At 35.3% G+C, this 23,602-nt stretch overlaps 1 protein-coding gene across 9 annotated transcripts in view; it reads right to left on the bottom strand.

Moving 5' to 3' along the window:
* Positions 1-220: 220 nt before the first annotated feature.
* Positions 221-23,602, bottom strand: part of PAPOLA (poly(A) polymerase alpha) — a 43,676-nt gene continuing 20,294 nt past the window's right edge. For 3 of the 9 annotated variants that reach the window (XM_015630679.3, XM_033515440.1, XM_015630677.1), the window contains 12 exons: positions 22,366-22,486; positions 21,394-21,478; positions 16,973-17,026; positions 16,097-16,216; positions 14,579-14,688; positions 11,825-11,946; positions 10,670-10,812; positions 9,269-9,369; positions 6,587-6,807; positions 6,151-6,216; positions 4,489-4,563; positions 221-2,410 (listed from right to left, as the gene is read on the bottom strand). In XM_015630679.3, the coding sequence (XP_015486165.1) occupies positions 2,315-2,410; positions 4,489-4,563; positions 6,151-6,216; positions 6,587-6,807; positions 9,269-9,369; positions 10,670-10,812; positions 11,825-11,946; positions 14,579-14,688; positions 16,097-16,216; positions 16,973-17,026; positions 21,394-21,478; positions 22,366-22,486 (1,314 nt within the window). In that variant the 3' untranslated portion in view covers positions 221-2,314. Of the gene's footprint in view, positions 2,411-4,216; positions 4,319-4,488; positions 4,564-6,150; positions 6,217-6,586; positions 6,808-9,268; positions 9,370-10,669; positions 10,813-11,824; positions 11,947-14,578; positions 14,689-16,096; positions 16,217-16,972; positions 17,027-21,393; positions 21,479-22,365; positions 22,487-23,602 lie in introns of all 9 variants that reach the window. The other 6 variants (XM_015630680.3, XM_033515441.1, XR_004498046.1 and 3 more) reach the window with 5 other exon arrangements.

The raw sequence follows: 23,602 nt of genomic DNA, 5'->3' as shown, positions 1-23,602 counted from the left end.
ACATTTCACAAGCTTTCCTTTTAATAGCCAGAACCCAACATCCTTCTGAGTGTCACTTCCACTTCCTATAGCAAACATAAATGAATGCTCTCTAAATAAGCATTATGTACTATATTTCCTTTAGGCCATACTGTATTTTGCCTTAGCAGAAAATTTAAGGGCTAAGTAAGAATTAAGAAAGTAAAACCAGTTTAGTACATTCAGAAAAAGCAGACAACCATGGGATTGTGCTGTTTTTTATTGTGTTTTCAATGGAGAAATACATCATCTGTTTACAAAATAGCTCTTGAAAAATACAAGGAGTACAGATACTATAAAACAAAGCAAACTCCAGTCATGAGACACTACGTACATCATGCGAAAGCAACAGTCTGATCTCCAGGTTATGAAAACTAGAATTAAAAAGTCACTATACAGAAAGGTTCCAAGTTTCCAGCTTGGCAAAACTTGGGTGCAGTTACATGAAACGTTTAATAAAATGAAAAAAGATTTTCCGATGTGTAAACAAAATGACAAGACTAAATTTGTGCCTGGCAATTTCGATCTAAACTCCATAGCTACACAAAATACACAGACAGCTTGTACACTTCAACTGTTAAGATATAACCTTCTTTGGGGGGTGGACGACAGCAGGCTGCACAGGGCAAGGAAAAGAGAAATATTGTATACTAGACATCTTAGACAAATGGCCAAAAAAAAAAAAACCCCTTCAGTTACTGCACAGCCTAAGTAAAGGATAAGCTACACTCTGACTTTGGAGAATTAATTTAGAAGGATAAGGGGAAGAGTGTAAGTAATTTAACTTGTAACATGAAAGATGCATGTGTAATAGGATGGAGCACAATGGGAGAAGGGAGTTCATAAAACATGCTAATCAAAGTATGGGAAGTATGATTTGACATCCCATGTATTTCAGACTTAAGTAATAGTAACATGAAGTTTGTTATCTACATCTGGTATTACTGTTGGTATCCCTCATGTTCCTCAAATACTGCTGTTCTTTGCCATGAGAGCTTCAGTTCTTTCAAAAGAAAAAGTTCTTACTTTTTTGATAGGACTACAAGAACAAAAAAATAGGAGTAAGAGAGCTTACTAGATGTCAAGTGCTTACTAGAAATATGATTTTTAAAAATTTGGTGTTGTTCAGTATGTAAAACTACTTGTGATGAACTATCTAAAAATAAAAAGGTTAAAATTCTTAGGGAAAAATCTTTTTGCCTTTATTTAAAATTTTAAGCTTTTTAACGCATACGGGACCTTTATGGAGTGTACAAAAATCATATTTAGTGATTCAAAGGCCATCAAGACAGGTGGTGTATTTCACAGGCACACAATATTTACCTAAACACTTTAGTCATGGGACAATTTTTTAATTTGTGCCTAGAGGCCACAAGGTATTGCAACTGGGTAAGGGGCAGGGGGGAACCCAAATGAGTACATGGCTTGTTTTTATTATGTATAAATAACTATTGTTCTCTGTGGTGCATACAAGCTGAAAAAAAATAATTAAAAAAAACCCAAAAGAAAACCCCCAACATTAAATGCAAAAGCTTTCCCCAAGAAATAAAGGGATAAAAAAAGGGAATAAGGAGTTCAATTAGCTCAAAAGAAAGTTTATTTACTGTTTGATTGCTGATTTGTATGCACCTTAAAACAATCCTATAAATAAAAGTAGACCACATCTTAATCATGTCCCACCAATACCAAAACTTCCCAATTACTTTCTCAACGTAACGTCTTATGACCCCAAGATCTGACAATACATTTTAAAGACTTACTGCTGCTTGATGGCAGTTGAACTAAATATATACTATACACTTTGTTTTCAATGTATAGTATATCATAGAATGTCATCCAATTTGCAAATTACTACTATTGAAGAGACTCTTCAATAAAATGAATTCCATCAGCTAAAGAGCTAAAATTAGTCATACTCCAATAAAAAAGTACATAAAAGTGCATTTAAGGGATTCTTATGCCAGTTTTATCTCAATTTTGAAACAATGCATCAAACAAATTCAATCAGAATGTCAAATATGGCTACAAATAGTGTTCATGTTTTTAAAGGCAGTAATCCTTCGAAATATTTAATGTAACTGTTGCTAACACATTAATTGTACTCCTGGCTTCACATACTAACCTGGACTTCCAATCAAGCGGCGACTTTAGTCCAGAAAGGGAAGTGCACAACATATACCTAAATCCATTTGCGATTATGTTCTAGTCTTGCACCCTCCGTTCTCCTTTTTTTTCTAGCATTAGAAGACAACAGGTTGAGTTGGCAGATACTGTTTATGGACCCCTGAGGTGGTTTTTACCGGTTCAATCTCAATTTTATTGAATTCTTGATAACAGGAATAGGATTTGCAGGAAGAGCAGGGATATCTGAAAGGTCTGTACTGGGTGTTTTCTGAAAAGAAAAGAAGTGTGGTTGTATTTTAACTCTGCAAATATAAAACCAAAAATATTGTAGTAATTGGCATTAACTTTCCAAAAAAAAAGATATTTAGAAGACCTTTTAGGAATATATGAAAATAATTACAGATTATAAAGAGAGAAGCAGGTATTTCCTTTGCCTACACAGTCTTTGCTAAGGAATATTTCTACAAGGATCTTAGTGTGCATTTCCTTTTTTGATAACTGCAAGAAATTAGGAAGTGCTGCAGATAAAGCTGGGCCTACTAATAACCTGTATTATAGTAAAATATCCACATAATAAGGGCACTTGATCAGTCACATCTACTGAGCTACATGTTTAGTATTTAAAAATGCCTCTTAACAATTCAGTGTTAAGTCTCTGCCCTTACAGATGAGTAATGAAAAACAGCTCCCAATCCCAAGTATCTGTGTTTGTACATTCACATTCCAAACTGTTGAAAAACTCTACAGTCAAATATCCAATTTTTCATATTGGTTCAGATTTACATGAAAAAAGTATAACAAACTCTAAAAAGGTACTGTATGAATGTGTTAAGAATTCCACCTTGATAAAAATCTGAACACTTTTTTCTCACTTAAAAAACTTAAATAGCATTCAGCAAAATTATAGCTAAAACAAACAAAAGGAAAATGCAGAAAAGAAACACTCAAGATTCAGTGAGATTCATTAGTTCCTCACTACATGCCTCTATGGCTGGGGTGGTTTATTTTTTTAAGTATTTTCACTTCCACTGTGGCACATTATTTGCCATCCCAATGACCCAGTTATTATACAATACTTCACATCATTTATCATAAAATGTTTTCTTACATTATAAACATTCAAAATTTATATAAGGTACATTTGATACATGGGGGAAAATGCATTAAAATTATTTGTTCTTAATTGCTGCTTTATTAAAAATACATCAATCAAGGTAACACTGACTGACAGTAGCAAAGCACAAAGTAGCAAGGACCCAGGGCAAAACCTTGCATCACCCCTGCCCCTGGTTGGTGCTGATCTGCAGTTTGATGTGTTGCTATTTTCTGCAACATGGGTAGTGTTTTAAACAAAGCCAACAAGAACACTGAAAAATGACAGAGGAGGCTCACCATCCTTTGTAGTTTCCAGATTACTTTTGCTAAAGTAACAATCACACAATCTGTAAAAAAACTACAAAGCTTTATATAATCCCCCAACACCAATAGACAAAATAAAACTGGTGTACTTACTAAATGATCTAAAAACTTCCCCAAAGCACTTTAGGAAGTCCATATAGCATCTACAGTTTTTGCCAAACCATTTTGCTATCTTTACTCAGTACTGCTCATACAGTTCAAAATATCCAGTAAGAAATACCATTATTACTATTGCAACAATCTTCACTTTCAACCAACGCATTCACTACACAAACTTTAACGATTCAAGCATGCATAAAGTGCTTGATAGCGATACTTGAATCAGGGGAGTATTAAGAGAAGTTTAAAAATGGTAGTAAGAAACAGATGGGCTTTCTAGAAGTTGTTACAATACTAGAAACAAAAATTTAAGTCAGTAGTACAGAATTCTTGCTGTTTTCCAAAGGACTTTACACTTTAATACCAGCTGGCTAAGGAGTGACATGGTTACAACTTGTCTCTCTTACCACACACTAGCAGCTGAAGCTACATTTCAGTTATCCTCAACCTCTACCTGGGTATCTTTGAGCAGCAGCTATTTAAAGCATTTGTTTCCTTGTTAGAAAGGATTATTCTGTGATGTGCAAAGCACAAAGGAATAAACTGAGCCCCTTACTTTGAAGGCACAATTCAGCAGAGCGAATCCAGCTTCAGTCAGTTTGTATGGCAAGCCATACATGTTTAGCTACAATGCACATTCATTAAGATCAATGACCATCTAAAACACAAAAATTGTGACAGTAACAACAAGTAGCTTTCCATACAATGAATTTATATTTAAAATTATACATTTATATTCAACATCTGGACTCATTTCAGTTTCAACTCTTTCACCACAGATTAGCACACAAACATATTACATGGCAGTATTGATATTAAAAACAGTACCTGAGGAGCTTGCAGAGAAGTTGTCTGAAGAGTTTCTGTTTGAGAATTAACATTCATTTCTGTCTCAATTTGCTCCTGAAAAAAAAAACAAAAGCATCACCACAGTTACACCACTTCCAATGAGCTACTTATATAGAACACCTAGAACTCCAAATTGTTTTACATTGTGCATATACAGCAAAAGAAAAATACAAGCATCAGTGCTTGCTGCATTGACACCTTTCCTTTTATGATGCAGGAATCACCACACTGGAGAACATTTCACTTATTAGGGATTTTACATCAACACCAGCTATATCACTCAGCAGTTGTCACTTGTTTAACCAATTAACACCTTTTATATAGAATCCTATAGCAAAATATTACATGCCATACAACTCACTGAAGACAAAAAGTGTATTCTCAAGGAAAATAATTTGAAAAGCTACAGAATTTCTTTAAAAATTCAACAGCTTTTCCACAGCTTTTGCCAATCTGCCAGGAAAGTTTTCCTGCTGCTTTAATGGGTTGAATCAGCTTTCTAAATGAATAGGTGAGTGTCAGAGATTGATTTTCAGGTACAACAGTGGGACTACAAGCCTAAAGCAGGACAATGGCACATTCTGATTTTAATAAAAACAGTCTGCTAGTGTACAAATTAGTAAACATACCCTAAAAAACACAATACATTTTAATGGATGAAAACCTAGGTTTACATTAAGAAATTTAATTCCAGCATTTTTTTCAATAAATATTAAGGACAGAGACTTAGAGGAGACTGCCAATAAAAACTAACAGGATTACCTATGTCTTTTATAACGATCTGTATCAAGTGGATCTATTTTTGAAGTGAGGATTAAGTGCTTACATGTATTTCTGCCCTCACCTATTTTAAGTTCAGAGATATTGCAAGGTGACTACCTAACAAGATGCAACTCCTTGCTTAAGGGTGTTGGAGCTATAAACCAAAGAACTTACTTTGAGCACAAGCATAATTTCAAGAGTATTCCAGAGACAACAGAATGTGCCCCATTAAACCTGCAAAATCCCAACTGGAGAGCTGCTATCGTAAAGCTTGAAAGAAAGCAGAAAAATTGTCTGCTAATTACAAGATACTGGAGGGGCACATTGAATCGCCAAAGTCCCCAAACAATATGCTGTAACCTCACACAATAATTTCACTGCCAGAGAAGATTTACTTACTATCACTTGAAATTTCTTTATCTAAAAAGTGAACAAAGTGGCTGGATTTAGGATTCTCAACCCAATGTGCAAACTCCAAAGAGAAGACATAGGACAATTGTTCTTTCACTAATTAACATACATCAGGTTTGGAATGCAGGAAAAACATGGCATATTGACATATCATTGATCTAAAGTAACAAACCGAAATAAAAATATCATGACTAATTTTTTCACCATGTATAATACCATGTGAATGACTAGCAAAGAAATGACAATCCTATGTGGCTAGGGATTTGGGCTCAAGTTAGCATGGCAGCAGGCAATGGACTCCATCATAAACAGACATAAACATAAAAAAAAAAAAAAAAAAAAAAGATTTCATTTTGATATCTTTCCTGGAGAGTCTGTATCTAGACACACTCTTAGTGATTCCTAGAGAGAAACACAGTAATTTTCCCAATCAATATACACAAAATGATATAGTGAAGGAATAGATACCTTAGTTTCCATTTTTTCATGTTCATTCAAATCTATACAGCTAGTATCTTCACTTATTTCATCCTGCTGAAAAGCAAATACAATAACTATCACAAATCATAAAATTGTATTTTTAAAAAATCAACAAGAAAATAAGACCAAAGTGTTTAAAAGGACAGAATTAGCTGTAAGACTTAGCATATTATAGGCTTACCAAAATAATTACTTTTAAGATAAGAATTTAGATTCTAAGCATTTATGCTACTGCAGTATGTGTCATGTGATGAGTATCAACAAAATAAAAATACTAACACCGTGGCAAGCTGAAAACATCAAGCAGCACTGCAAACAGAATAGGAAATATCTGAAACTTGGAATATGAGAATCAGCACTCTGTGAGAAATGAATAGTCAATGTTTTGAACACTGCTATGGTACGATCTCAAAATCTCAAATACCTCTTCAATTTTAATTTTCTTAGGAGACTCTTCTTTATGGGGAGAAGATGTCCTTTTCACTGCTGCGACAGGGCTAGGCATTTTTGTTGCAACATTTCCTGAACTTCTTGGTGATGGATTTAATAGATACGCTGAGGGAACAATTCTAGAGATGGTAGGCTTTGGTGGTGGAGAAATGGCTGGTTGTGTGGCAGTTTGAGGAATGCTTTCATTTGAAGTACCTATGGACAAATAATTTAAAGATCTTCAACAAGAGAAGTCGACACAATCATTTCAGTTCAATCACTGGTATTTTTGGTCTCTAATCAAAACCCCTGACATCAAGCAGGCATCAAGGAAGTGGTACAGTTAATGGTGTAAGCATCATGTATGGAACAGCAAGTGGGCATACATTACACAGTTTAGTTTCAAGCTCATTCTTGAGCTTGAGTGCACCCTCAGCAAGTTCACTGATGGCACCAAGCTGTGTGGTGCAGCTGACACACTGGAGGGACAGGATGCCATCCAAAGGGACCTGGACAGGCTGGACAGGTGGGTGAATGCAAACCTCTTGAAGTCCAATAGAGCGAGTGTGAGGTCCTGTGGCTGGGTTGTGGCAATCCCAGGCACACCCACAGGCAGGGCAGAGAAGTGACTGAGAGCAGCCCTGAGGAGAAAGACTTGGGGCCAGTGGTTGATGAAAAACTCAACATGAGCAGGCAAATGTGCTCACGGCCCAGAAAGCCAAACGTGTCCTGGGTTGCAGCCCAAGGAGTGTGGGCAGCAGGTGGAGGATTTTTCCCCTCTATCCTGCTCATGTGAGACCCCACCTGGAGTGCTGTGTACAGTTCTGGTGTACCCAATATAAGGACATGGAACTGTTGAAGCAAGTCCAGAGGAGGCCATGAAGTTGACAAGAGGACTGGAGCACCTCCCCTACAAAGATGGGCTGAGAAAGCTGGGGCTGGTCAGCCTGGAGAAGAGAAGGTTGCACAGAGAGCTCACAGCAACCTTCCAGTACCAGAAGGGGGCCTACAGGGAAGCCAAAGAGGGGTTCTTCGTCAGGAACTGAAGTGATAGGACAAAGAGCAATGGAGACAAACTGAAAGAGGTGTTAGGAAGAAATTCCTTAGTGCGAGGCAGTGAGACACTGGAACAGGTTGTCCAGGGAGTTTTTGGATGCCCTGACCCTGGCAGTATTCAAAGCAAGGTCAGTTAAGGCCATGAACAAACTGGTCTAGCGGGAACTGTCCCTGCCCATGACAGGAGGGGTTGGGATAGATGATCTTTTAGGTCGATTCCAAGCCCTTAACACATAACCCTGAGAAAGAATTCCTGTAAAAGACATAGGGTAGCCATGGCAATGACTCTCTGCTTAGCCTAATTAACCCTGCTCAAGGCAGGCTATAAGAGCCCAGACAGAGCTCTGCATAAAACAGTTGTAGTATTTGTGGTACCTGAAGAAATTCTACTGCTTCTGTACTCAGCCATATATATGCATTGCCAAGACTGCATTAAATAAAATCCAAGAGCAATATGATACTCCCTTTTTCACTCAAAAATCAAGTTTATCCCTTCTCAGGCTTAGATTACCCAGTGACAAACATGAAGTCATCACAGAGCATCAAATAAAGAATTGATATTATATACATCCTTTTGAAAAATGCTCCATATGACAAAGCTCTATCTCATCAATTGCCTACCTCAAACCAATAAGCGCACATAGGGAGATGCTCCAGGATGAGAAAAAATACATTGAGGAAATTTTTCATTAACAACTATCAGGTGATTAACATTTTGATTAACCAAAATATAAGAATGAACAACTTCTGATATGCTTCCAAATCCAAAAACCAGTCACGCCATTTAAGCTCCACTTAGTGCTCATGGACAAACTTACTCACATTGATGCACCTGTGACACGATAAAAATCAGAGAGAAGTAAGACTAAACCATGCCACACATCAAGAGTGAAATGAGAGATTTCATTTTGAAAGGCTAACCAGTCGCTCCCCTTTTCCATCTATTTCTGACTTGCTCCTTGTACACCACTAAAGCTCCATTAAAAAAGAAGAGTAGCTGATTCTAATAGAGTATTTTCACTAGATGCTTTTATTCTTTGACTAAAGAGTCAAATTTGTAAATTATTTTTAAGTAAAGTGTAGTTTTTCTTGCAGAAAATAGAGGATAAAGTCAGCACATACAGCGGGACATATCTGAACAGACATCAGTAAGGAACACGTTTTTCTGCTTACATCTGAGTCTTTTGCATTCCTAGAATCAATTTCATGAAGCACAAGGAGCAGGAACGTGGGAGCACAGACTACATATAGACAGTACAGAACCACCTTCAGTTTAACTACAAAATCAATTAAAAGTAAACACGAAAATTGTTCTTCCAGCTTTAGATAATTTTTTCCTCATTTAGCTAACCAAACTGCAGACCTACATTAGGTCATTGGAACACTACTGTTATTGTGAATGGCAAATATAAATCTCTAAGAATAAAAGAAGTAAACATCACAGCAAATATTCCTCTGTGATGTTCTGAATCCTTAAGAAATTACTGAACTGTGTGTAAGATGGAGAACACATTACAGCATGTATTAAGTAAAGACTAGAAGACTCAAGCTGGAAGAAAAACTGCCTTATAAACATTACCAAAAATTCAACAGAAACAATATGCTATGCCTTTTTCCTTACCCCCTGAGCTTTCACTGGAATTTATTTGTGGCACAGTGACTTCAGAAGCCTGTGTGTTGGTCACAGATGCTGCCGTTACAGCTGGCGCAGGACTGCTTCTGCTAAAAAGAGAAAAATTATGAGATGCTAAAGACATTAGTAAAGCTATGGTGTTACATGATCTGCCTTTCACCATATCATATGTGTGACCATAGCTGGTATTTTACCTACATTACAGAGTAGAGCTTATGCCAGTAAAAAGGTAGACATGAGATTGTCAATCTACTATCAAACTCAAGCAATGGAAGCCATTTAAAATATTTCATTTAAATCACTCAATAACAGTTTCTGAGACCAGAAAAATGATGTATTTAAAAGACTGGAAAAAATTAATGCAGTGTCCACCCAAATAATGTGCATGGGAAGACAGCAACTATTTACTGAAGGATGAAACAAAACTATTGTGGAAGGGCTAGAACAAAATGTTTGTTTTTAACTAACACACTGTTATAATGATGATTTGAGTCTAAAATCATCCCAAACAAAGACCCGGGGCTTCAGGTGACCAACCACAAAAACAATCCTTTTTCCATCTTCAAGAAACTGGGAAGCAGTGTGTGTCTAAAATCAGCCAAAGGCAATTTCCACTTTACCTGTGACATCCCAGGTAATACAGACTTATTTCAATAGCACAGATAGTGGTATCAACTACTGTTAACCATTTACCAAGGAAGACCAACTAAAAGAACACTTGTCAAAAGGACTAAATATTTCATCCTACACAACATCCTATAATATATGTGTAATAGTGCTGAACTGCGGGAGATTGATACACATAGAAGTTATCATCAAACATGAGACTCTTGAAAGGGGAGAGTACCCTCATTTATTGGGGCAAACTGGAGTTAAGGTAGGAAAGAATTAATACAGAAAGTTAGTATTAAGAAAATGTTAATATGTTCACTTTGAAGCTACAGTGGGAAATTATGTTCCTAAACTTAACTTGCATAGGTACCATCAGTAACAGCAGTAAACTACTCATTTCCCAGACAAAAAATCTAAACCTCTCTAGTGTCTCACACTTGGATCCAAAACCCACAAAATACTTCTTCATCCTCACAATTACTGCTCACTACTTCTCAGCCTCCTACTGCAGGGCCCAAGCTTTTCTATCATCACATTTTTCTACCCATTTTTACCCAACTTTATAATTCCTCATTTCAACTCTAATGCCATGCTCCCTTTATCCCTCAAATTTTACTCTAGTGCTCAAACTGAAATAAGAGTGTTTACAATCTCCTTCCAATTTGGAACGTTCCCAACTTGGTAGAGGTAGTATTGCACATATGCAGATTCTGTCATGTGTTTAACCCAAGTAATTCAGGAAGAGAGAGCAGCAACAAGACTGAAAGTCTTCATTACCCCTGAGAACTTCCGGAACTGTTCAATGGACTTGTCTTCATAGCACTGGTAGGTGAAGGCACAGACGTGCTGTTATCACTGTCCATAGACAAGTCTAGGCTGCTGTCATTCAGAGCTGTCAACCTGATCCCTTCTGTCGAGTGCTGCAAGTCACAAGGCAAAGGAAAATTCTGTTAGTCTAATTAAAGGTTTAAAAATAAAAAAATTCAAGTTATTTCGAAATGCAAACTTAAATGGACAATTTTCAAATCCTTTTACATGTAAATAATCCACTATCCTCTCACTACATGCATTTACATTTTCATGTTTGCAACTCTGGTACAGATTTGTCTGAACCAATCATGTTCAAAAACAAACTGCTACTGTATTTGATGATTATATTTTCAGCTTTATTTCAAATTTCTTCAGTTTTGTGGACTTAGAAATATTTTCATTAACTTTAAAGTAAATTATATACATCAAAACAAACTGATGTACATAAAAAGAATTTAAAGAGGACTTGAACTTAGCCTGTGGAGAAAAACCCTTTTCTGACATGGTACTACTAAAAGGGATATATTACTTAATATTTACATTGTTCTCTAGACCTACACTTGCTGTCAATAAAATCCTCCTAAACCTTAAAACAGCATTCAATATAAAACAGCTATAGAAATAAATCATGTTATACAGCTATACTTAAAAGAGAATACACAGCAGTGGTTTAGCTATTAAAAAATCCAAGCAAACCTGCATTGCTCTCAGATTAATCTAATACAAATCAGCAGGGATTTTGAATCAGACTGAACTGTTCAATCCAAAATTCCACCCCTTCTTCCTGAGTCCACTGAAATTAAACAATAATCCAATGCAGTATCTTAACTAAAAACTAATGCTACCATTCTCATATATGGCCACAGGTAAACTATCCAGCCAGACAAGATATTATCCACATTGCTGATATTTGGAGAAATGTAGTATCATATTTAGTGCACCTAATAATACTGCTACACTCAAATGTCATCATTTGCAGGTAAAATTAAGATCTTAAAATGTGATTTTAATTCTTTGATTAGTAAACCTAAAAATCTAAGTAAACCTAAATTAGTAAACCAAAAAATCAAAAATTTGAGAGCAATGGCATTTTCATTGCTCTTAAATATTAGTGAAGTTTACCTTTTTCTTTTTCTGAAGCACGTGATTAGGTAGCAGTTGGTGGAGTTGCTTACGTTTCACATGCCTTGCAGCAATCTTCATATCCATCTCAAACATCTTGCTGTTTATTGCTTGCCTATAAACTACACAATTAGAATAACATTAAGCCATATTGAAATATTTTGCAAAGCCCACTTACTTGCCCAGGCAGAAACAATTTGCATTTCAGAGCACTTATTACCCTCAAGAACAAGAATAATGTTTTCTTGTTCTGGAGGAAGAAAAGGAACTGCCTACCATGCCAGCACTGATAGTACAAACACAGACATTAGTTTGGAAACAGGTGACCTGTTTTTCAAGAAAAATGTCCTGCAAGCACACGGTTCTCTGTATTTTTAACAAGTTTTAACTTTAAGAGCTCTGAAGCAAATTCGTTTCATCTCAAGGGGACTAAAGACAGAAATAATATTTCCTCATATAGCACTTACTTAAAATTATTTTCCTTACAGGTGGTTTTGTTTATGCAGCTCCTGCAACAAATGGCTTTTAATTCAGGAGTTAAGTGCTCATGTGCATACACCTTATGCATTAAAACTACCCTGGCAACTCACAAACCACTATATTTTTATACAAAAATAATTTATGTTTGTATTTTTGCTGCTTCATTGGGCTTTTCTGTTGCTTTGGTTTTTGTTTTTTAATTTTGTACGGTCATTTTAGTGGTTTTGCTTCTTTTTATTTTGTCTAATGTAACAAGTTATTTCTCTTCACCTCAGAACATCTGCTTCTGGTAAGTTATCATGGTAAGCACTTGTACAAGAATTTTGCTAGAACACAGGATGCGGGGTTGATGTAAAGCCAGGTAAAAATCCAAAGCTTGTTCTTTCACACTGACTGTCTCCACAACATTGAATAAAAGCTGGGGCAGCTGTATGAATAAAAAAATGGTTCTGTAGCTCTTAAATACAAAAACTCAAGAGGTATCTCCCTTGTTCACTGTCTACCTTACAAACATTAAGGAATTGCACTGAACAGGCTGTGAACAGGTAATTTAAAAGGTGTCAAGACAGAGGCACACAGTTCAATGAATACTGAGTATTAAAGCGAGTACTGCACTATTTCTTGTTATTGAAGAAGCTCATAAAGCCTCTCAATAAAAAAATTATACAGGTTACAGCTAAGGCAGAAGCATGCTCAATGAAACCAAACATGGTTAAAGCATTCCACATTCCTGACATTAGGACTTATTGAAGTTTCCATACAAGGAAAACCCAGATCACTCTTCATGTCTCTCTTCCTCCTCCACTAAAAAGCAAGCTATTCTTTAATCTCATCCTGGAAAATAGTTAGTTACTTTTGATAAAATCTTAGGATCTATTCCAAAAGACAGGGCAAAGAAGTCTTTAGAATGGATTAAAAACAATGAAGACAGACCCACACTAATTTCAGATTAACAATCCCCCCCACACACACACACACAAACAGAAATTGTTTACTAGATTGTTACTTCTGGAAGTGTATTCACAAATTGAAAGCTGCACCAGTTTCTAGGGATCTTGATGAAATGCTACTCCACTTGTAAGTGCATATATTTAGACAAACCTCAGGAATATAGTGAAAATAAATCACATCAAAAACTGTAAGTGCAAGTTTTAGTCTTTTCATACCAAAAATCTCTGACAAGTATACTACTGAAATATCTGTTTATAAACAATGAAAGACCTGAGAAACTAACTTCTGAATTCCTTCTCTCCTTCAAAGCAGCAGCCAAGCCACTGTCTTTTCAAAATTCTCAAAAATTAGAATGATGTTCCTATAGTTTCTACAGTTTCTCCTTCATCAATAATAATTACAAGAAATATTTCAGCTCTCAAGAAAGAGATGTCCCTCTGCAGCTATACATGACAATAAACAACTTTAAAATGTTGGCATGATTTATAAATATGCCTATAAATTTATTATGTTCACAAGTGTTAGGTAGAAGTGAGGGGGTCAAGGTGTTCAATTGCCTTGCTTCCTCAGACTGAGTCTTAGAAATTCAGAGACTCTGGCTGCATTAGGTAATACTTGAACTTACTCCTTCAACTATGTAAACACAGAATACTTCAGCCTCAACTGTTGTTGTTAAAAAAAACCCAACCTATAAAATTATTAGATAAATCTGTCAAAGCTACTGTTCCTGACACTCTGGTGTCACACTCTCCAGCTGTTACCAATTCTTTGCTTACAAAACTTCTTATGTGTGTACTATTTTTGTGAATCAAAAAGCAAACATCAGAAAGTCAAAAAGCTCTCTTCCACTGAGTGTTGGACATTAAAGGTTACTGAATCAATTATCTAGTATGAAATACCATGGAATAAAGGACATTTTGTTAATTCACTGAAAAATTCAGTTTCACCAAGTAACAAAAATGTTTAAACTATACTCAAAATTTTTGAGGTTAAGCTTGCTAGCTTGTGTATAACTAATTCATCTGTTCAATAAAGATTACAAAATAATGCACCACACTTTCAGTGAGATCTGCAAGATGCGTGTAAAATTTTTATCCCTTTTAATGAGAACAAACTGAAAGTGATTAGTCTGAAGTGTTTAGGAGCATTAAAAGTCATTGAAAATGTGTTTCATTGAATAAAACCCCTAACTCCTTAGCTGAAAACCTCTGTGTAGATAGAATTCTACTATTATGAGCATTATGAATAAAGACTACATTTTGAGCAAAGTCAGTAACTTCAACAAGTTTATTAATACCAGAACACCTAAAAAGCAAAACTCACCTGTGTCTGTAAAAGACTGAATGTCGTAGGTAAGATCGACACTTAAATTTTCAGAGTTTTCCGTTTTCTTAAACACCAACCCAATCACCCACATTGTACGGTATTCTTCCCTGGAAAATTTTATATAAAACAGTCATGTAATACTGACAGAATTAAATAGCTTAATAAATTATTTGCTGCAATAGACAACAGTTGTACTTTTTAGCTCCAGTAGCAGTAGGCAACTGGGCACAGAAAGGCAAAACCCAAAGACGACTAAAAATATTCCTTTTTCATTCACAATAGAAAAGTCATTAAACACTACACATCTACCTCCAGCAAATGAACTAAGATCATCAGTAGATTACTCCATTCAACTGGATGAAAGTAACCGGTTCTCAATTAGCCATAGCAACTATAAAGGCACTGAAAGTAATTAGAATCTATTACCCAATTAAGCAACTTCCATTTTGCAACCTAAATGTGTCTTCAACGCTGAAATTTCTTAGCTGTAACTGACCATAAACTGCAGGTTTCAGTTAAAACCCTCCCTTTGACAGCTCCCCTTCACAGGTGAAACAATGTCCTTTGTATACACTGGGAAGACAACGTTTGCTGAAGTGTTGGCTGCATCAAGTCCTCTGAAATAAGAGCTAATTGGAGCCTCTGGTTATGCAGGCAGATGTAACTATATCCACCCACTAAAACAGTGATGAGGAGGTACTGCCTGCTTTTGTCCAATTTTACTTAGAACACAGGTGTAACAATTCTATAACCTCTAAAAAACAGTAGCCCCATACTGTACTTGAAGCAATTAATGTGTGGAAAAGACCCTGTGCAAGGCTAACAAGGCTTTTCACATATCCCAGTAGTAACACATTTCTCCCTTATTCTCACACTTTACACAAAAATATGATTCCTTACAAATTAATTACAATGCTTTCTTGAAATAAAGTCTTAAAAGAGTTTTCAGCCCCCACACACCTGGAATCACTGTTTTAAGTGGGGGAGGAAAGAGTCAAAAAACATTTAAAATCCTCAACAATCTGAAGCACTTGATATTCTCTCCGCTGTTTCCACAACCTGACAAATTCTAACCACAGTCATTATGATTTTAATGATATTCATCCCAACTGATAGATTTTGTAACATCAAATGAACTTAGTTACTCAAGAGCTCCATTCTACAGTTCCTGATGTTCTCCCAGATTCTCAGTGCTTCCTCACAGTTAAAACAGCATCAACTAAGTAGCAGTAACTTATACAGGCTGGCAGGAAATCATGCAATTAATAGAGTTATTAACAAAAATACATTTCCCCTTATTTTCTGATTTAGAGGCATGCTTATACAGAATTAAAGAGTGTCTGTTTCACAAATTGTACTTAAGACGAGCTGAGCATTTTTTGTTTGCCTTTAGGTGCTGTCATTAAAAATTAATCCTTTTAAGATTCTATAAAAATGTCTGTTTATTTATTAATGAAATTGTATTTTAGTTAAGTTAGCTTCTCCCTACTAAACGAAGAAAATGTGTTTGCTTACTTGTCAGGATTCTCCTTGGGTGCTGGGAATGACTGTGGATTCACATGAGCCAGTGTAATGAATTCATTCTTCTCCAGGTTTCCAACTAGAATACGGATTTTTGATTCCACCAAGCCTACCCTGTATAAATGTCATTTATTAGCAAATCTCATTAACAGGAAATAATAGAAGTATCTAACATCATGTATCAGGATAAAATCTTCAATATTCTCCTAACACTAATACTTGAGACTACTAATGAATTAGTGCACATCAGATTAATTCAGATCAATAATTTCAGTTAAGGTGTTACAAAAGCTGACAAGGGAAGCTTAAGAATGCCCTGCAGCTCTCTCTGCAGCCTGATTTTACATATGGAATTAAATCCAAGACATTACACATTAAGTAAAAGGCAGTCAAAGAACTACCATATATTCATCCACTATTCCTTTGGCTTCAGATGATGAATTTTAGAGGTGAAGAAATTCCCAATACCTGCCAATCTTAAAATTTCACAAATAAAAGAACAGAAACATGGGATGGGGGAATTTTTGTTTTGAGAAACAGTATTTCAAGTGACTGAAAATAAACCTCCTCACACTGCTTTATTTTAAAGAGTGCACAAGGCATTCGTAAAGTAAACCTGAGAATGTTAAGGAAAAAATCAAGCAACAGCCTTCACCCAACATTTTTTCATTTTTACCATTTTTCAGAACTCTACAATCTTTATTCATTTATTTTTGAAAAGCTGAAGGTCCACTTTCATTCATTAAGAAGATACTTGATACACTAGATACTCTCTTGTGTCCAAGGTTGATGGTGGGGGGAAGGGAGCTGCTGTTTTTGCTTTTTGGTGGGAGGGGTGTTTTGGTTTTTTAAATCTCAAGGATTACTCACCATTCTAGTCGCTGTTTTTCTGTCGGTGCGCTTGCTAGAAGTACAATATAATGCCTTTGGAGATAAAGACAATATGCTATTCTATATGTATTTCTAAAACTAGACATTCAAACCTCAATATTAAAACTTTGCAGTAAACTCTACATTATAAAATACAGATTATTACCTTAAGTATATACCTTACATTAAATTAAGCTTTGTTAAACAGAAGAAGGGGCTATGTCCCAAGTGTATGACTAAGAGACTTTGAAACATTTTGGAGTTGAGGGCCATTTGCAATTCCACTGTAACAGCAGTAACCTTAATAAGAGGTTCGGAATGTAGAACTGGTTGAAATATTTCAATACCTGATGAGACATGGGATTTAACTGACTAGAAATCAACAGAAAAGTTGTTCACAACTACCTTTACATGTCAGCTGTCTTAGTTGCAACACTACTTCTCAAAATCCGAAACAACACTATGAAATTTGGTTTAAAAAATTTGGATCTGCATTTTGGAATTCTCTGAAGACACTGATCTGAAATATTTCATAAGGAATGCTTCCTCTGATGACAATCCTTAAACTCTCAATTATTTTCCAGGATATTCAGTGTATACCCACTGTAAGTAGATTTCAAAGAATCAGGATAAAAAAACAAGAATGGTATTTTAAACAAAGAAGCCCAAGGACAGCAGAATGGGACAAGATTACTTTTGAGTTCCTAATGAGGGTACTGAGGCAATCTCACGTGCTTACAGGCAGGTTTTTCAGAAGCTTAGCTGGGAAGCCTTTAACATGCTAAGTCATCCCATGCCACACTACTCTAATGCAGATAGGACATGTTTAGGTACCTTCACAGCAGGATATAAGGAAGAGTAGTAACACAAGAGACTAGTCCGTAGCGTATAGCTCATGGAGAGGAAAGCAAGGTCAATGATACTGGAAAACTACAGTACAGAGCCCTCTGGTGCCAAAGGCCTTCAAATCACAACAAATCCAAATCAACAGATCAAATTAGCAGCTACATATTGCTCTACTTTTGGTGGCAAGAGCCAAAACACTGCTACGTGCTACAATCCTCTGATTTCAGTCAGAGATTGTCAATGAAACAAGAGAACTGCAAGGGAGAAAACTGCAGAAACTTCTTCCCTGTTCTGAACAATATAGAGATAAAATAACCTATTCATTATGCATTTTGGAAATATTAACTGCTTCACAAGAAAAAGTTATGGAAAAAGATAATAAGGGCCCTCTAATTCTGTATGAGAAGTTACTAATTACTAATACTAGTTTATTCTAAGGAAAACTACACTTCCAGTAAGATTCCTACATCACACACTTGCAGAATGTTTCATTCAGTAGGCACAACAATGTCTAAGCTTTTTGATATTTTTAACCATGTCTGAATTGAAAAAGAAATTTCAAACCTGCAGATATTTGAAGAAACTGATTTTTCAGTTACTTATTAAAAGCATCCCTATTAAACAAACTTCTGAAGAACTATTAAAAAAAGTAACTTGGCTATGTCTAAGAGCCTCAACTACCTGGTAAGCACCTAGAAAAAAAACCCTAAACCTTATTTATGAAAAAAATAAGTGATGATTAACTATTTTTGCTAAGGTAGTGTTCGCTAAAAATGAAAAAAGAACAGGATCCAATTTCTCCTCACTAACCTACCAGTTGTTAGTGCTGAGAGGGAATTATTCTCTAGAAATTTCCTACCACCATTTTCAATAAAATTAAATAATTTTTGTTGAAACTTAAGATACACTTAGTTTTAAGAGTCCAAGACCTCACTGTTACATTTTGCTAAGACAAGACTTTTTGTCAGTGCCTCATTCATAATTTTATCAAAAGCACATGTGTAATTCAGAAGTATATATCACTTCATTACACACAAAAAAGCCTTAGCTTAAGTTTCTGCCTCTCAATGGTGACTTCCAGATCCTGGGTATGATTCTGAAGTATATCAGTTTGGGGTTTTGTTTGTTTGGGGGCTTGGATGTTTTCTCACTGTCTTCCTTTAAGCATTCTTTTCATAAAAATTATCTGATGTAGATAGTATGGAATTATATATAATACATCATTAATACAAATATTTCTTAAAAAAAATAGTTAATTTAGAGTCATATTACTTTTTTTGGGAAAAAAAACCCCAAAAAAAGACAAAAAATCAAAACCACCAACTTAGAACACCTGCACATATTAATTTTTATTTTTCTTTATTACCTGCCTGGGAATTATACTTCTATTCAGTACTTTAAAGTCCTATAAAGCCACGAACTTAAACCAGCTTTTCAAAAGTTGTATTTATATTCTACTTATTTAGCAGAATTATCTCTTTTAACAACACAATAAAAATATGCTAAAGGTCATTAAATGAGTACTATTTCTCTCGAAACACTGCTCTCTTGGTCTTAAGCTGTAACAATTTCATTTCTCATAGAACACTTCAAATTCATATCCATTTGAAATTCTTGTCACTTCCCTGTAAAACATCCTATCTACATGCTCTTTGTTGTTGCTTTCCCCTTCTAAAAATTTAAATAAACATGAAGGGCAGCTTCAACCACATGTTGCAACTCCCTAACTCCAAGTAATTGCTGACATTTAAAAAGTAAGAAAAAATAAAAGCAGATGTCCTAATTTCCCTAATTTCTAATCTGCTCCTACTATGCAGGTATGCAGTAGCCTCTAGATTTCACACATCACTGAGATTTATTTTAAACACAGCACAAGTGCTTAGGAACAATAGATATTCAGCATCTAATTGCTACTGAGAGTGAAAGAGAACTGAAGCTGTGCTTTCAGAGAGTAAAACAAACACTTGTCGCAGAGCAAGGATCAGATGTTCTCTTATCTGGCAGAGCATTACACGCTAATATGAATTTTAGTAGAACATGCCAAGGCATCTACAATTTAAACAGAAGAATGTGAAGAGGGGAAGAAATTTCAAAATATTTATCTTTTAGATGGAGATCTAACCAAGAGAGCCAGATTTACTGCATACAGATGACTACATGTAATTATTTACTTTGTAAAGGCTACTAACCAAACTTGTACAATTAACCCAGTAAGGGAAAACAGAGAAAATCCTGGGTAATTTAAATTAAAGCAGGCTCCATAATACTAGTCCATTTAAAAAAATCAAATTAGAGCAAAGACATCTTGTGCAAAACAGAAACCCTGGATATATAATGTTGAGCAAAAGCTTTTATTGCTACACCTGAAAAAATGGCTTAAGCTGGTTCAAAAAAAAAAAAACTGCACTAAAATGGAGATTATTTCAAATGACAATAAATGCTTCCTAATTTTTTCTACTTTTGAAAGAAACAAAGATGTATTAGGGAACTTATTAGCAACTTCTTGAGCAGAAACTGATTTGACTGCCCATTTTTTACTTCAAAAAATAAGATAATTTAACAGTGTTTTTTAAAATGTTTTCAATCTTAAGCTACAAGGAACAACATAAAAGCCATCCAAATGTTTTAAAGCTTTTATCATGCAAAAGGTATAGAAACAAAACACAGACACATTATGAAGGTCATCAGTCTCTTTTAATGGGGGAACTGTATATTTCAATCTTGTTTAGATTAGTACAAAACCAACCAACCACCCAACACAAACATGTGTAAAATATATTTGATTCAAGAAAAATGGGTCTCCAATTTCAACTGAGGGCAAAGAAGATGTAGTCCATATTTTAATAATCCATATTTATTATAAAAATACAACTTTCAGCAAGTCCGTATACATTTAACAAGCTTCTGCCCCATAAGCATATTACTAGAAACCCTAAGAGTGTGAAGTATGAATTTCAGTATTTCTCTCAGAGACATTACAAAATTAGCAAAGCTAGGTGTGAGTTAATAAAGATCCAAAAGCCTTAAGCTTTAATGAAAAAAAAAAAACTAGTAATAACTAGTACAAGTGGTAGTTAGTCAACACAATTGCAAATATATCTTTTATTATTGGAGTAAACTGTTGACTATATTGACAGAAGAAAACACACAGTTTCAAATACTTATTCACCTTCAGAATAAGTTCTTTTAATGTCTTTTTTCTTGGGAAGACCCATTTTTAGAATGCTTACTGACAGGACTAACGAACATTTCTATTAGTCAAACCAGTTGAAACTTCTTCAATGTTATTGGTAGCATATCAATTCTAAAGTTAACTGGTGATATTCTAATTATCTGGTCAGGGACTAACTGGTTTTTGAAATACAGGTTTAAGACATGAAATGTACCTGAAAAGATGATATACTTTCCAAGAGAAAGGACAGCAGTGTATTCTCTCTCCCATGCTATAGAAAAATCCTAACAAAACACATTTTGGACATCTAATGTATGTATACTTATGAGCCTGTGCTACAGAGCATTATGAGGTAGTTCAACTGATAAACTTAAAATATTCTGCCATGCCATAAAATACATACTTGTACTTCTGAAAGAAGTTTGGCGCTTCAAAAAGTTTGGACCACTCTGCCTTACTCAGCAAAATTTCATCTGTGATAGCAAGACCTAAATTATAAAAAAAAAAAAATTTAAACTTTTTTTAAAAATACAGTTTAGTATCCAGAGTACAGACAGTTTATTTACTTAGCAAAAACTACAATTAATAATTTCCTCCCTCTAAATTCACAGCAATTTATAATTCAGTCATACTTTCACTGGTCATTAAACAAATAAGGTTACTATAAAAACCTCATAATCTGTGTAGAAATGTAAGTTAATTGATCAGACTGATTATTTCACATATTTTTGTTCTGTGGTGTAACACAACTCCATTTAGTTTTTTGCATATGCCACACTAACTACTCAGTTCAAAGACAACAGATCATTTTCCTTATATTTGAATCACATCCTGTGCAAGGCATTTTACAAGGCAAAGTTACACTGAGACAATAAGGTACTCCTCTGACTAAGAAAGCTACTTGTAGCTGCTCCCTGCAACAAATCTACTTCTTGCTTTGATAACCTTATCAGCTATAATTATTCAAGTACATTACTTGAATAAATCCAGAGGACTCGTCTTCAAGAGAGTATATTATATTAAGCCTTGAAACATGCATCAAGTGGAACTACTATTGCTAATTCTTCATGTAACATGACACAAACTAAGCCACTAAAATAATTATATCATTAGTTCTGATTTTCACAGCACAAGACACTTTCTTTCACTACCTTCAGTTTCTAAGAGTGAAGGACAGACCTGCAGAAGGATCTACTAAGTTTGCTGTGTTAAGCAACATTAAGCGAAATAGGCCAAGTTCTACGTCCCTCAAAACAGTCTTGTGTCAGAAGCTTTTTGACATCCACCCACCTCCCCCTTTCAAAGCATACTAGCAATGAAACTATTTTAAATCTGTCTGAAAACATCTATAGAGAGAGCATAAGATAATACTTACCTTGTTTAAACTCCTCAACCATGACCATCCGTGTGGAAACGGACACATTGTACGTAGAGTTCTGCTGTGGGTATGCTGGTGTAATTATAGGCATAAGATGGTACCTATCACTGGGGTTTACCTACATATAACAACAGCCAATCAGTTTTCTTCAAGCATACACATCAGTTAACAAATTTGGATTTCTCCCTTTACTACAACCAAGTTTTAATTCTAAGAGACCTTAGTTTTCAGACCAAGAGTACAGAGAAAGTTTAGAAAACAAGAATAATGCTTTCACAAAGGACATCTTTCTGAGTGACAGTGATGTGGGAGGGCTGTAAACCTGTCAGCACATCAAGATCAAGTTGCAGGCATTTCTAAATCCAGAAATGGCAACCAAACAGAACAATTTCCCTCTTTAATAGAAATTAGTTTGTAATCACATGAAACCAAGGACATCTCATACGTGCACCTTCTGCAGAATGACTGTCTTCGGACCTTGCGAAAGGTAGTTTATTTCTGTAACACTACTGAAAACTAAGAGCCATTTTAAGAAAAGAGGCTCTATGCAACCTGACAGAAGCATCACTTGCATTAACGTACTTTTATTTAACAGCAGACAGGGTAACAAAAAAGAAAGGACACAGCATACACACGCAAAGTACATTAAAATATTATATTAGGGTAACAATCTTGTAGAAGGTAAATAAAAGATAAATCCCTGCCATTATCTTAGCCCGCTTTGATTAACTACTTCAACAGTTCCCATCACTGACTTCAAACCTCCTATCTCAGGAATAACAGACTCAAGAACATGTTTTCAACTGTTTCACATATTTAAATGTGAACTTTTGTCAATCAGAAAAAAACAGATTTGAAGTACAAAAGGGAATACAACTCAACCTCTGATGCTTACACTATTCATCAAAATAAAGATTAGTTGAATATCAATCGTTCTATGATTGACAAACAGCATTGAGCACGTTTATATTATGTCCTATTGAAAGCTCACAATGGGGGCCATGCATCTGCTGCAAACTGTTCCACTGACTGAAGGACAATCATGCCCAATATCCTCCATGTAAGTGCTACAAAGATGGAGATCAAGTATTATAAACAATACACAAAACAAGACTTCAAGTTATGATCTTCCTTGGTGCAAAATGAAAAGACACTTTACTACAGCTATATGGAACCAAGCTTATCCAGCTGTAACTTACACTGAAGTGAATTCAAGATACTTGCAAAAGTAACA

The sequence above is a fragment of the Parus major genome, chromosome 5, assembly GCF_001522545.3.
Source record: "Parus major isolate Abel chromosome 5, Parus_major1.1, whole genome shotgun sequence".
Lineage (NCBI taxonomy): Eukaryota > Metazoa > Chordata > Aves > Passeriformes > Paridae > Parus > Parus major.
The sequence above is the reverse complement of the archived record's forward strand: the minus strand, read 5'-3'. Positions and strand labels throughout refer to the sequence as shown.